The sequence below is a fragment of the Bicyclus anynana genome, chromosome 1, assembly GCF_947172395.1.
Source record: "Bicyclus anynana chromosome 1, ilBicAnyn1.1, whole genome shotgun sequence".
Classification (NCBI taxonomy): domain Eukaryota; kingdom Metazoa; phylum Arthropoda; class Insecta; order Lepidoptera; family Nymphalidae; genus Bicyclus; species Bicyclus anynana.
This window is the reverse complement of record NC_069083.1, coordinates 6,396,971-6,410,397: the sequence shown is the minus strand read 5'-3', so window position 1 is coordinate 6,410,397 and position 13,427 is coordinate 6,396,971. Positions and strand designations below refer to the sequence as shown.

Sequence of the window (13,427 nt, the reverse complement as noted above, 5' to 3'; positions counted from 1 at the left end):
ACCCGTCTAGTTGTGATCCAGCTGTACAGTGTCGCAGCTAGCACCTGTGCCTACGCTTTTGTATCAATCGTGAGTACTTCAGTTTTTCATTGCCACCAAAATGAGTTTGCCTACTTCTGAAACTGGCGGGAAATCCCGTGACAGATCGCCTTACAGAGCTAGTGAAGATGCTAAAATACGTGATTTTATTAAAAAACGTGGAATTATTAAAGGAAGATTCACTAAATTCATTAATTTTCTTAATTTATTGAGTTCTGAAAGCATTTTACATAGTCAACAAATCGCAGATCTTAAGTTACGCATACAGGGCGTTAATAATCTTTTTATTGAGTATAATAAAGTACAAACTGATTTAGAAGAGTATATACCTGATACAGATCTAGATGAACAGCTCACAGAGAGAGAATTATTTGAGAATAATTATTATAGTGCGTTAGCTCAAGCAGAATGTTTAGTTACTAAAAACAGCGCCTCAAATAGTTCCCTGCAAAACACTAATAATAAACATAACTCTGTTAAACTGCCTACTATCACCATGCCTACCTTTAACGGTTCTTATGAACACTGGCTTGAGTTTAGAGATACATTTTTATCTTTAGTACATAACTCTAATGAAATTAGCAACATACAAAAATTCCACTATTTAAAATCTTCCCTTAAGGGTAGTGCAGAGCTTGTAATAGATTCGTTGGAATTTTCTAGTGATAATTATGAGGTCGCATGGGAATTATTACTAAACCGATACAACAATTCTAGGCTGTTAATACATAACCATGTTAAGTCTCTGTTTAACTTGCAAACACTCAGCAAGGAATCACCCGCATTAATTCGAAAACTAATAGATAGTGTATTAAAAAACTTACGTTCATTAAAAATCCTCGGTGAGCCTACAGACTCTTGGGACACCTTAATTATTTACATGGTTGTGTCTAAGTTGGATCAAACCACTGAGCGTGAATGGGAACAACACAAAAGTACATTGTTTTCTAGTAGCGGCAAACCAAATGCATCGCTCAAAGTTGAACAGTTGCTTCAGTTCTTGAAAGACCGGGCTGATATGCTTGAAACGCTGCTAGTGTCACACAATAAATACCACGGCACCACAGCCAATACACGCTATTCCAAGCCGAACGTTCATTGTAACTTAACATCCACAAACAAGCCACAGTCCAACAATAATAATAACTACAAAAAAAACTGCCCGTCTTGCAATGCTTTACATCCCATCTACTCATGTGAGAAGTTTATTAATTCTAGTATAGACTCGAAATTAGCTTTAATTAAATCTAAGCATCTATGTATAAATTGTTTACGTTTAGGCCACTCCCATATTAATTGCAGGTTTGGACCGTGCAGATTGTGTAACAAGAAACACAATACTTTGGTTCATACTGAAAACATAAACAATATGATGTCTGTATCAAATCATTCATCGCAAATAAGTAATGATCGGGCTGTTCCAGCTGCTGCAGGTGCAGTGCATACTTCATTCCACCCCGCCGCGACTCCCACACTGGCTTCTGAGTCAAATGTAAGCGTTGCCAATGAATGTAGTAAATCCATTCATGTAAACAAGGCCCATACTGACACTAAACAGTACAAGGCAACCCCATGTGTGCAACCCGTGTTGTTGTCAACGGCACTAGTTGAAGTGGCAGATCTTTACAACAATTATCAGGTAGCCCGCGCTCTACTAGATAGTGGGAGTCAACGCTGCTTTATTAGCAAATCTTTGTGTAATAAACTTAAATTACCATTAATACCATCTACAGTGGAAATACGAGGTGTTGGAAACTTAGTGACACAGACATCAGAACTATGTGACATTACAGTGAAATCGCGCATCAACCCCGTCTATTCCACACAACTACGTTGTTTTGTTTTGCCGAGTGTTACAACATCTATGCCAGCTGTTTGTGAAAGCTCACGGGTTATTATACCTGACAATGTTCAGCTAGCTGATCCTTGTTTTTACGATTCTCATACTATTGATTTGTTGATAGGCGCTGACATATTCTGGGAATTGTTAAAAACAAATAAAATTAAATTACAAAGCGGACCCATCCTTCAAGATACGCATTTCGGTTGGATTATTTCCGGCCCTCTTAATTTACATATGCACAACAATAATTATAATTTTAATCATTTACATTGTAATTTAACGCAGTCAATCGACATACAACTACGAAAGTTCTGGGAGCTCGAAGAGGTATCCAAGTCTGGCGTCGATACGCGCACTGATGAGGAACGTGCCTGCGAGAACCACTTCGTCAATACTACGATGCGCAATGACGATGGCAGGTTTTCTGTATGCATTCCTTTTAAAACTTCGCCTGATACGAGTGCCTTGGGTGAGTCATTCTCGACAGCAGAACGAAGGTTTCTAGCTTTGGAGAAGCGCTTACAACGCAATCCCAATTATAAACAACTATATAGTGAATTTATTCACGAGTACATCGAGCTAGGGCATATGACTCGAGTAGACAGTTATGGCAGTCCTCATTATTTTATGCCACACCATGGCGTTTTCAGAGAGCACAAGGCAACTACAAAGTTACGAGTGGTTTTCGATGCCAGCGCTCCCTCTGGAACGGGTGTGTCATTAAATGATCTCCAAATGGTTGGTCCACCTATTCAAGGAGACTTGGTCTCTATTTTGTTGCGATTCCGACAGCACAAGTATACAGCATGCGCAGACGTGGAAAAAATGTACAGACAGTGTTTAGTTGATGACGCTCAACGAGATTTACAGCTCATCCTGTGGCGCGACCATCCATCTGAGCCAATGAGTGTTTATCGGTTGAATACTGTCACTTACGGAACCGCGTCAGCGCCTTTCCTCAGCTGTAGGTGCCTGAAGCAGCTAGCTTCAGATTGTGCAAATCCACACATTCAACGCATAATTAATGAGGATTTCTATGTCGATGACTTGATTACAGGTGACGACGATAAACACACCTTAATAAACTATTGCGAACAAACTGCAGATGTCTTACAGTCTGGCTGTTTTCCACTACGAAAGTGGTTATTTAATTTTAATTATAATGATGCTAAAACATTAGGCTCTGATTCACCGTCAAAGATGCTATCTCTTGGTGAGAACGTGAATTCAAAAACATTAGGTTTGGGTTGGTATAATTTAAGTGACGAATTTTATTTTGAATCGCATTATGATGACATGTCACACAAGTTAACTAAGCGATATATCATGTCAATAATATCACAAATTTTTGATCCACTCGGATTACTTAGTCCATTTATTATCACGGCTAAGGTGTTGTTACAACGGCTATGGTTATTGAAACTAAATTTTGATGATGAAGTGCCTCACGATGTCAAAGTAGTTTGGTATCAATTTGCTAACGCGTTACCTATGCTTAATCAAGTACGTATACCGCGACATGTTGTAGGTGACGACCATAAATATCTTGAATTGCACATCTTTACAGATGCATCGGAGTCGGCCTACGGTGCGTGCATCTACGTACGAACGATTGCTTGTAGCGGTACAATCACTTGCAAACTATTATGCTCCAAAAGTAAAGTCACCCCTTTGAAACCAGTCAGCATCCCAAGGCTCGAGTTATGTGGCGCTTTACTTGGAGCAAGACTATACGAAAAAGTGCGGGAGTCGCTTCGTTGTCAGTTTCATAACGTCATTTTTTGGTGTGATTCCACGATCGTACTATGTTGGTTACGCTTAGCACCAAATAAATTAAAAACGTTTGTACAAAATAGGGTTGTGGAAATACATGAATTAACGAAAGGTTCCGTATGGCGGCATGTAAACGGAAAACAAAACCCAGCCGACTTAGTGTCACGAGGCATGCGTTTGGAGGATCTTTCGTCTTCTATCTTTTGGTGGGACGGGCCATCGTTCCTTCAGGATGCTAATTTCAGTAGCTCGACGGAAGATTCAGAGCAGTGTTCTGTAATGTCGACAGAGCTATTGCCAGAATTAAAACCAAAGGTGATACATTCGTTAATAGTAGACGCTACAAATTCTTTGTTCCCGTTTAATCGTTTCTCTCAACTGAATCGCATGAGGCGCACTTGTGCTTATATGTTGCGCTTTATTAATAATACTCGCCGTAATAATATTCGCAAAATTGGTGTTTTATCACTCGATGAACTCAACAATGCAAATACAACACTTATACGTTTTTCACAGTTAGATTCTTTCGCAACAGAATATCAGTTAATCCTGAATAACAGCGAATTAAAAACCAAACATAGCCTATCTAATTTGAGTTTGTTTATGGACAAAAATAAAATTTTGCGAGTTGGTGGACGGTTAAAAAACTCACCTGAATTTCCATTTGACAAGAAGCATCCTATACTTATATCTTCTAAACACTGGTTTTCAGTGCTACTGTTCCGTCATGAGCACAAACAGTTGCACCATGCAGGATCACAACTGCTCCTTTATACTGTGCGTGAGTCATACTGGCCGATAGGTGGCAGGAACCTCGCTAGGCGAGTAATACATGACTGTGTTACCTGTAGGCGCTTTAAAGGCAAAACACTGTCTCCTATAATGGGGAACCTGCCCCAGGAAAGAATTACGCCTTCATTTCCATTCTTCCGCTGCGGTGTAGACTACGCTGGGCCAGTTTTCATTTTAAACCGTAAAGGTAAAGGCGCGAGATTAATTAAAGGTTATATTTGTTTATTTGTTTGTTTTGCAACTCGAGCTGTTCATCTAGAACTTGTCAGTGATCTGACTAAAGACGCATATTTTTTAGCGCTGAAAAGACTAATTTCCAGGCGGGGAAAACCAGTGGAAATATTTTCAGATAATGCCGGAAATTTTATAGGCCTTATGAACGACTTTAGAAAGTTCTTACATAATTGTTCTTCAGACATCATTGAATATGCCATCAGTCAAAATATTAAATTCAACTTTATACCCCCATATTCTCCTCATTTTGGTGGCCTTTGGGAAGCTGGGGTCAAATCTTGTAAACATCATTTAATAAAATCATTGGGTAACGCGCATCTCACGTTTGAGGAATTTACTACAGTTTTAACGCAAATAGAGGCTATCCTTAACTCCCGTCCACTAAGCCCTCTCTCCACAGATCCTCAAGATGTCCTGCCTCTAAGTCCTGCCCACTTTCTGATTGGCCGACCGCTGACAGCGCCAGTGAGCACCGAACTAACCGACGTCCCTATGCTGAGACTCGATAGATACCAGCGGATAGAGCAAATACGTCAACATTTTTGGGCAAGGTGGTCAAAAGAATATGTATCGGAGCTACAAACGCGGACTAAGTGGAAACAGAACGAGGCACAATTAGAACCAAACACGCTGGTCGTCGTTAAGGATGACAACTCTACTCCACTCAAATGGAACATTGGACGAGTTGTGGCTACCATTCCTGGTCGTGACGGCATCAGCAGGGTAGCTGACATCAAGACGTCGTCGGGAACGATACGACGCGCGTTCTCCAAGATTTGTCCTCTCCTCGATTCGTCATCAACGTAATTGGAAGTTGGATCTTCCAAGGCCGGGGGCATGTCGAAGCATTACTCTATGATTTTATTTTATTTAGCTCTGTGCATTGCGTTTCTTTTAAAAAATGTCAAAAAAAAAAAAAAGAAATTATCTGTCAATGTCATTCTAACCTAAAACCATGCGCTAAAATTAACATCACTTTGTAATATTGTATTTTAATTCACAAATCAAAAGTAAAAAGCTGAGTCTACGTTATTCCGGCCTTTTTATTTCTTCGACCATCAAGAGCCACGGCCGGAACAGTATAGATAAAATATTTTTTTTGTATTTTTCAAATGATTTATAGGAAAGTTTTGAGTCTTTTAAACAAACCGATTTTTGATAGATTGTGTTTCTGTCAAAGTTTTTGCTGGTAGACTTTAATACTTTTGCTTCGTCAATCATTTGATATGATCTATTTGATCAATTGTATCTTTAGCATGACATAAAAAAGGAAAAGAAATCTATCTACAGATAATATTGTGAAAGCAACAATTATTAAAATATAATTCCAGTGCAATATAATTCAAAGTGTTTTTAATTACTTACCATATTCCTTGCACTTTTGCGCTTATATCTTAAAGCAAGTAGGTACTTTACGATAATCTGAATTGTTTCTTAAGTTTGCTATGTACTACGCTATATATTTGTGGCAAAAACTACGTAGCCTGTAAAGTTTTTGCCACAAATGTATCTTTTGGCATGTAAACTTTTTGCCACAAATCTACCTTTTGGTATGTAAATTTTTTGCCACAAATCTATCTTTTCGCAAGTAAATTTTTTGGCATGTAAACTTTTTGCCACAAATCTATCTTTTGGCATGTAAACTTTTCGCCACAAATCTACCTTTTGGCATGTAGAGCCACAAATGTACAATATTCCTTTTGGGAGATGATAGGTTTCGGTCAAGGCTAGATGCGGAAGTCATTATAGCCAATTGGTCCCTACGATGTCAGTCAGTCAATAGGTTCAATAATCTTTGATTCCTTATTCACTGAATATTATTTGTTTCGTTGTACAATTCAAAACAGCAGCGGCAATGTTTATAATTACTCTGCAGATTACGAAGCAGGGAAATCAGATGGCATTCTAGCCTTAATTTGTTGAAATTTACTTATATGTATAGAGCGAAAAAATATACAGAGCATTTTCAAGTTAACCTTCATGTGATCTACTTTATTGGCTATAGCTGTATTATCATAATATACATAGTTGCTAACTTATCATTATATTAAAGGTTTTGACAATAAAAACCGTAGTATACATACAAATATATTTATTTATTTAAAATCATACATGGTTAAAATACAACAATTTTACTACAATATAAGTAGTAGTAGGTACGTATAATATGTTAAGAGTCAATCGTCAAGCCTTATTTAATTAGACTTGCCTGAATCTGGTAATAATAATCTATTAAGTAAATTATAACATTTCTGAGACGATGAGTCATTAATACTGTTGTCACATGTTGTTAAAGCCGTATAATTATAATACCTTATGTACTATTTTGCATGGTCATTACATTTTTCTGATAGTCTACTTTCTGTAAATATACGTCGTCGAGGATATAAGGCGAGTAAAGAAGCTCTACCACGTACGTCTCTCTCTAGTTTTAACACGTATATATTTTTTAACAGTTTTAATACGTAGGTAATCTTAATATTTAGCTCAATTGGGTCAACGTATTTTGAATCCCCAACGAATTTTTAACTATGTATGATTAATATCGGTCCAACTCCAGAGTATCAGTTGTTTTCCAAAATTATGGAAGGCATTTTAACCCCCGACGCACAAAAAGGGGGTGTTATAAGTTTGACGTTGATATCTGTTTCTGTGTGTGTCTGTTTGTGGCATCGTAGTTGTCAAATGGATGGATTGATGCGGCTTTTTTCATTTGAAAGCCAATAAGTAAATAATTTTCTTTGATCCACTTCAAATACAGCAACACCATTTAAACTTTTCTGTTATGATGGGAAGAATTTCTGGCATAAAAATCGTCATTCTACTTAATTTCATGACCTTCGGGGGATTTTTAAAAATTTCATGTTTAATTTGTAGTATTAAAACTTTTAAGCTTCAGAAAGAATTTGAATATATCTTTTTCTCGTCACATAAGTATATGTCATCGTATGCTGCTGCTGTGTTGTTGGTTGATTTCTACCCTCCTGAATGCTAACATGCTACCAAAGAGATAATCTTGTGAAGTGAAATTCAGAAAACTCAACCAATGGCGGCGCAATCTGAAATAACGCGATCTCTTTCATTGCGTTGGTACGAAAGAGATGGAGTGGGATAACTCCGACGTCATTGGCCGAAATTTTCTCTTCACTCTTCGCATGTTAGCACCACTGATTGTTGAAAATTGATTTGATACTAATTAATAGTTACGAAAAGTTTTTGAATAAGACATGATATTTTGTTGTAGCCTGTTTTCTAGGTCTTTCTTTTTTCTGTGTCTCTAGTATTTGCTGTTTTATTATGTTAGATATTTGTTTTATTGTTTTTTTTCTTCTTCTTCTTCTACATCATCGTCCTCATCGTCAGAGCCCGCGTCGGATACATCTGTGTAACAATCTTGCTCTATTACTTTCACTTTCAAGAAGTCGGATGCTTGTGGTCCTGGAAAAATACAATTGACTGAATAAGTTCTAATTTGGTAGTTACTTAACTTTATTAATCAATTATCTTTTAATTGAGTTCTAAAAATAATTGGGAAATGTTATTTATTTTTAATTAATTGGGAAATGTTTTGAGAGACGTGATAGCCCAATGGATATGACGTCTGCCTCCAATTCCGGAGGGTGTGGGTTCGAATTCGGTCCGGGACATGCACCTCCAACTTTTCAATTGTGTGCATTTTAAGAAATTAAATATCACGTGTCTCAAACGGTGAAGGGAAACATCGTGAGGAAACCTGCACGCCAGAGAATTTCTTAATTTTCTGCGTGTTTGAAGTCTGCCAATCCGTATTGGGCCAGCGTGGTGGACTATTGGCCTAACCCCTCTCATTCTGAGAGGAGACTCGAGCTCAGCTGTAAGCCGTATATGGGTTGTTAACGATAACGATTTATTACTTTTTAGATAATTTTAGGTATCTCGTATCTATATTTCGAAGGAAAGCCTGGCCAAGGCCAAGTAAGCCACCATTAGGTACACCTAATACTGCGAATAGCAGTGGCGTCAAAAATAAAGGCTTATAATGTGGTATTAACTTAATTATTTAAAATAATAAAATTAACATTACAAAATTACAATTATAAGTTCAATGGTTTTTTTTAAATTTCGGTCCCAAAGTTCTTTGCGAATGGGTGGCTAGTTTGAAGTTTTCTTGTGTAAAATGAATGACTTATTAATAAAAATGCCAATTACAATAATTTTGTATATAATTAACATCTATAGTCTAATGTATAATTGCATGGAGTAAAAAGAAACCTTGCAAGATTTTTAAATTATTTTTTCTTTCTAAAATTTCTTTCTTATGCCTAATTTTAGAAAACCCGTGTTTTTGATGTTAGAATATTATCAATTTACTCCATGATATTATAAATCGTACTATAGGTATAGGTACCTATTGCATTAAACACGTTTTTTATCAGTTTCACCTTCCGTATAAACGACGCTGGTGCCGAAGTCCTGGATAGGGGTGGGAGTGACTGGTCGGTTCGGTACAACTGCTGATGCGTTCTCTTCTTCATTGCCGTCGCCTTCGTCGTCAGTTTCTATTAATATTTCAATTTCCTCACAATCCTCGACCTGTTATTCAAATAGCAGTTAGCTTTTGTGACAGGTCGTTCGGGGAAGGTCTATCACAAATCGGAATTGCTTCGTTTCGGTCTAAAGGCATAGTTGCCTACAGGCTTAACACCTGCGCTTCAGATTGTAAGAGACATTTAGTAAGACGAGTTCCTTGCACCCTATTTGAAGTGTTGCTCTGTTTATTAGTTGGTTTTTCACTTACCATTAGGTAGGTGGGCCATTAATAAGATACTATAAAAAATATCATCATCTTTCATCATTATCAGCTGATGGACGTCCACTGCTGGACATAGGTCTCTTGCATGGATTTCCAAACAACTGTCTCGAGCCGCCAGCACACAGCGGCTTCCTGCAATCTGATTGAATAATAATGACCCAAATAAAAATATAGGTCATGATAATATACCTACCTAAAAAATTCGAAAGTTATGCATTTGAATGCTGTTCATTAAACGTCAGGGAGGAACTTCAGTTTTTCACAAATCCCGCGGCAATGGCCATTGGTATAAAAAGTAATATGTACGAGTAAATCCAGGATATAAAATCTATCTCCAATCCAATTTTCAATTAAATCCATTAACTATAATTTGGGTGAAAGAGTACCAAACATCCACAAAAACTTGCGTTTATTTACTTTCTGTAGCGTAAACCTAAACAAATGAAAATTGCGTAACAACGCTCTAACCTACCTGTATATCGAAGGACTGTTGTCTATTCTTGAAATCCTGCAGAAGCCTGGCTGAATTGGGCACAGTACTGGGCGTCAGTTTAACGTAGCTCGGTGAAGGTGTGCCTTGACTGCTGCAGCCTTCGTTGACGTTGTAGCCAGTGTCCAAGTTCAGTGCCAGACTGGAGTTGGCGTAACAACGCCGTCTCCGAAGCTGACAACCTGGTCGGGACCCTTCTTCCATTTCGATTGATCTGCTACTAGATACAATAATTTTGTCAAATCACTTTACGAAGTAGAATTGAACGAACTAAAAGAGACTTATCCTAGCTCCTTTCTTGAAATCACAATTTCTTAAAATCACTGTAGAAAACTTAATCAATGTAATGTTGGAATCAAGTCAAAAATGGGATCTAATGTTTTTTCTGGAAAGTTTAATGAAAATAAAGGAAAAAGATGAAAAGGAATTCGGAAAGTAAGAAAAGATTGCAGCGGTGGTGGTAGGTTGAATGGCTGGTACACCAGCGTTCTGAAGGTAGGAAGGGTTTTTAGCCGGTAGGAGTCCGGCACTACCCAAATGGGTGACCATGAGGATTCCCTAAAGCATAAAGCCTTACGAAGTAAGGTTACTACCAGGTATGATTTTGCCAGTGTCCACCACACTGCCTCATGCCAATTGACACAATCATCAGAATTTTATTCTGGCACTTCCAAGTAAAGGATTTGTAGTAGGTGGGCCTTGAATGTTATTTTGTATTCACTACAAAATGTAGGTAGGTTCTATTAGGCTTTAGGCTTAGGCTTAGGTTACCTATTAGGCTCAGAGCCAGAGACAGCTAGACCTTCGTCATTTTATAAAAGCCGAAAGTTTGTCAGCTCATGCTTAACATGATTGTCAATTATATAGTTTGAACTGTGGTTACTTTGGATTGTAGCAGGTTTCAAGGGTTCAGACTCTCAGCGATTTAAGTATAAAGTGTAATTTATTTACATTTTCATCGGCATGATATGAGAAATTATATCTCCATTCGACAGACACTTGGCTTAATTTCATGGCAACCATTCGTTAGATACCCTTAAAGTCTTAAATAGTATTTTTCGAATGGTGGCCGCGAAGCTAAGTAACTGGCGACTGGTAGTCCAGTGGTTAGCCTATGTGGCTTCGGATCAAATCTCAATTCAAAATCAATCTCAGATCAAAATCAGGACCTGGGTTCGATTCGATTCTGGGTCGAGCTGTGAAATACTTTTCTTTCTAAAAAAAATTCAGCCTGGAGTTGGAAGTTGGTAGAGTTACATCCCCGTGCACCAGAAAGCGCGTTAAGGCCCTGTTCCTGGTAATTAGTAACATAGAGACAGAGATTGTAAAATAGTCCAATATTGTCATTCGCCAATCGGCATTTGAGAAGCGTGGTGGGTCTTTGCTATGGAGCTTAAACTCCTGCTGGGACCTGAGATGCCTGGCTCTCCGCTCTCCTATAAGGAAAGCCTGGCGTTAAAATAGCCTGATAATTAGGTATGGTAATAATGAGATGACTACAAACGCTAAATATACCTACGTACCTATATCTACTATGTTAATTACAGAAATTAAAATAATTATCAAGAAATAGTGGCTTACTTTCACCTGGATCAAGGTGCCAGCTGAAAATCAGCGCTGTATGCTCGGTTATGCAGCACAATGCTGAGGTATCTTTTTTAAGGTTGTGCCAAACATAATAACGCGTCGTTTGATGCTTCCACTACTTGGTTTGGTCTCGACATGCCCAAGGGGTTGAAGCATAGGACACCACATTTGTGTAAGGCATTATGATGTGTGGCACGACTTTAAAATAAATATGTGCAGTTTGTTTATTAAAAATAATATAAAGTCATAGTAAATTAAACTAGAAATAATAATCTTTTTTACCTGGAATAAAGTTCTCTCCCGTTTCGTTTCAGGGTCACTTTTTGTGAACACACTATTTCCTAATCTAAATAAACATTCAGGTGCACGTACCGGGCACCGACTAAGAAAGAGCCTTGTGCGGTTTTACGTGAAGCCTTACAGGTATAATCTGCAGTGTTTTTTCAGGGGTTGAAAACTATTCAACTATTGGCAAGAATTGACTGTTTTGATATTTAATTGTAATAGATAAATTAAGAATTTCAAAATACAATAATAGGATGTGCCTACACATCTATGAAAGAAGAGGCACAGATAGCAATATAATAGGAAGGACCTTATGCCTGTTTCCTCGCTCTGTTGCACTTTCTCTCCCAGGTAGGGGTCCCGAGTCACGGGGGCGTCAGAACTGATACGTAGGTACACTACACTCAAGCCAAAACGCCCTTCTCGAACGGCTCTCTAAGCCAAGGTCCAAGTCTCAGAAGAGACGCCGGGCGATATTTTTTTCTCTCACTAAAACGCGTAGTTGTTGAGCTATACGAGTACCTACCTAAGTAGTAAAAATACCTATATTGAGATTTAATTAAGCAATAATTTATATAATGCAATGCAGTGCAGCCCAGTGGATTTGACCTTCGATTCGGAGGGCGTAGGTTCAAATCCGGTATGCACCTCCAACTTTTCAGTTATGTTTATTCTAAGACATTAAATACCACGTTTCGGTGAAGGAAAAATACCGTGAGGAAACCTGCATACCTACCTGAGAATTTTCTTAATCAATTGGACAATCCGCATTGGACCCGCGTGGTGGATTATTTACCCCCCTCATTCTGAGAGGAGACTCGAGTTCAACAGTGAGCCGAAAATGGGTTGGTAATGATAAATGATAATAATTTGTTTTTGGGCGAAGAAGAATGAAGAAATCAGTTGTATTGTAGTTGAAAATACCAGTTTTGAAATCAACAAGAACCTTACTTAGAAATAAGGGTAATTATGGTCTCGGTCCTAGGTAGGTACTTGGTTATGTTATCTATTAACCACGTAATAATTATTATAAATCAATTGCAAGTACATAGGTATAATCTTAGCCTTTACCTTGACTGCTGATTCTGAGTTACGTTGTCTATGAGTAGATGTAATTAGCGTTAATTAATGTACGAGTAGGTATCTATTGTAATATCATACAAAAACGTGTGCTCTTTGTAGGTTCAGTTTTTTCTATTAATTTCATCATAGAGTTCCACAAATTGCCTTATTGGTGTAGTAGTTAGCCTACGTGACTTGGCTTTCGAGTCCTGAGTTCGAATTTTCGAAAATTCAAGTACTTTGGATTATTGAATATATTTCTCTTTTTTCTTCAGTAGCAACCTGGAGTTGGGAAGTTAATAGTGCTACAACCCCCAGTTCCTATACTTTTTCTCTTTTTTTTTCTCCCTCGCTTCTATGCTTTCTTGCTTTTTGAATACTTCTAAATTAAAATTTTTCAATTGATATGTAAGTAATTTGTTTTAATTTCATAGATATCTATTTTTTTGTTACTTATTCCTTTAAACTGAATATTAAGAAATATATATCATTTTGTTATACTCCTATAAACGAGGATTGTGTGAGGTTTG

General features: G+C 37.7%; 2 protein-coding genes across 4 annotated transcripts; one reads left to right on the top strand and one right to left on the bottom strand.

Moving 5' to 3' along the window:
* The first annotated feature begins 1,600 nt into the window (after positions 1-1,600).
* Positions 1,601-6,022, top strand: LOC128199344 (uncharacterized). Its single transcript, XM_052888501.1, has one exon. It carries the CDS (start codon positions 1,904-1,906, stop codon positions 5,486-5,488), a length of 3,585 nt encoding a protein of 1,194 aa, XP_052744461.1. The 5' UTR covers positions 1,601-1,903; the 3' UTR covers positions 5,489-6,022.
* Positions 6,023-7,496: 1,474 nt separating this feature from the next.
* On the bottom strand, positions 7,497-11,963 carry LOC112043012 (uncharacterized). 3 transcript variants are annotated; one of them, XM_024078250.2, is made up of 4 exons: positions 11,833-11,962; positions 9,946-10,180; positions 9,103-9,253; positions 7,497-8,119 (listed from the first exon to the last, which is right to left on the bottom strand). In XM_024078250.2, exons 2-4 carry the CDS (start codon positions 10,165-10,167, stop codon positions 7,995-7,997), a joined length of 498 nt encoding a protein of 165 aa, XP_023934018.1. In that variant the 5' UTR covers positions 10,168-10,180; positions 11,833-11,962; the 3' UTR covers positions 7,497-7,994. The 3 variants fall into 3 exon arrangements, with proteins under 3 accessions (XP_023934018.1, XP_023934020.1, XP_023934021.1); XM_024078252.2 differs by having other exon boundaries at positions 9,946-10,183; positions 11,833-11,944; XM_024078253.2 differs by having other exon boundaries at positions 8,031-8,119; positions 9,069-9,253; positions 11,833-11,963.
* Between the last annotated feature and the right edge of the window lie 1,464 nt (positions 11,964-13,427).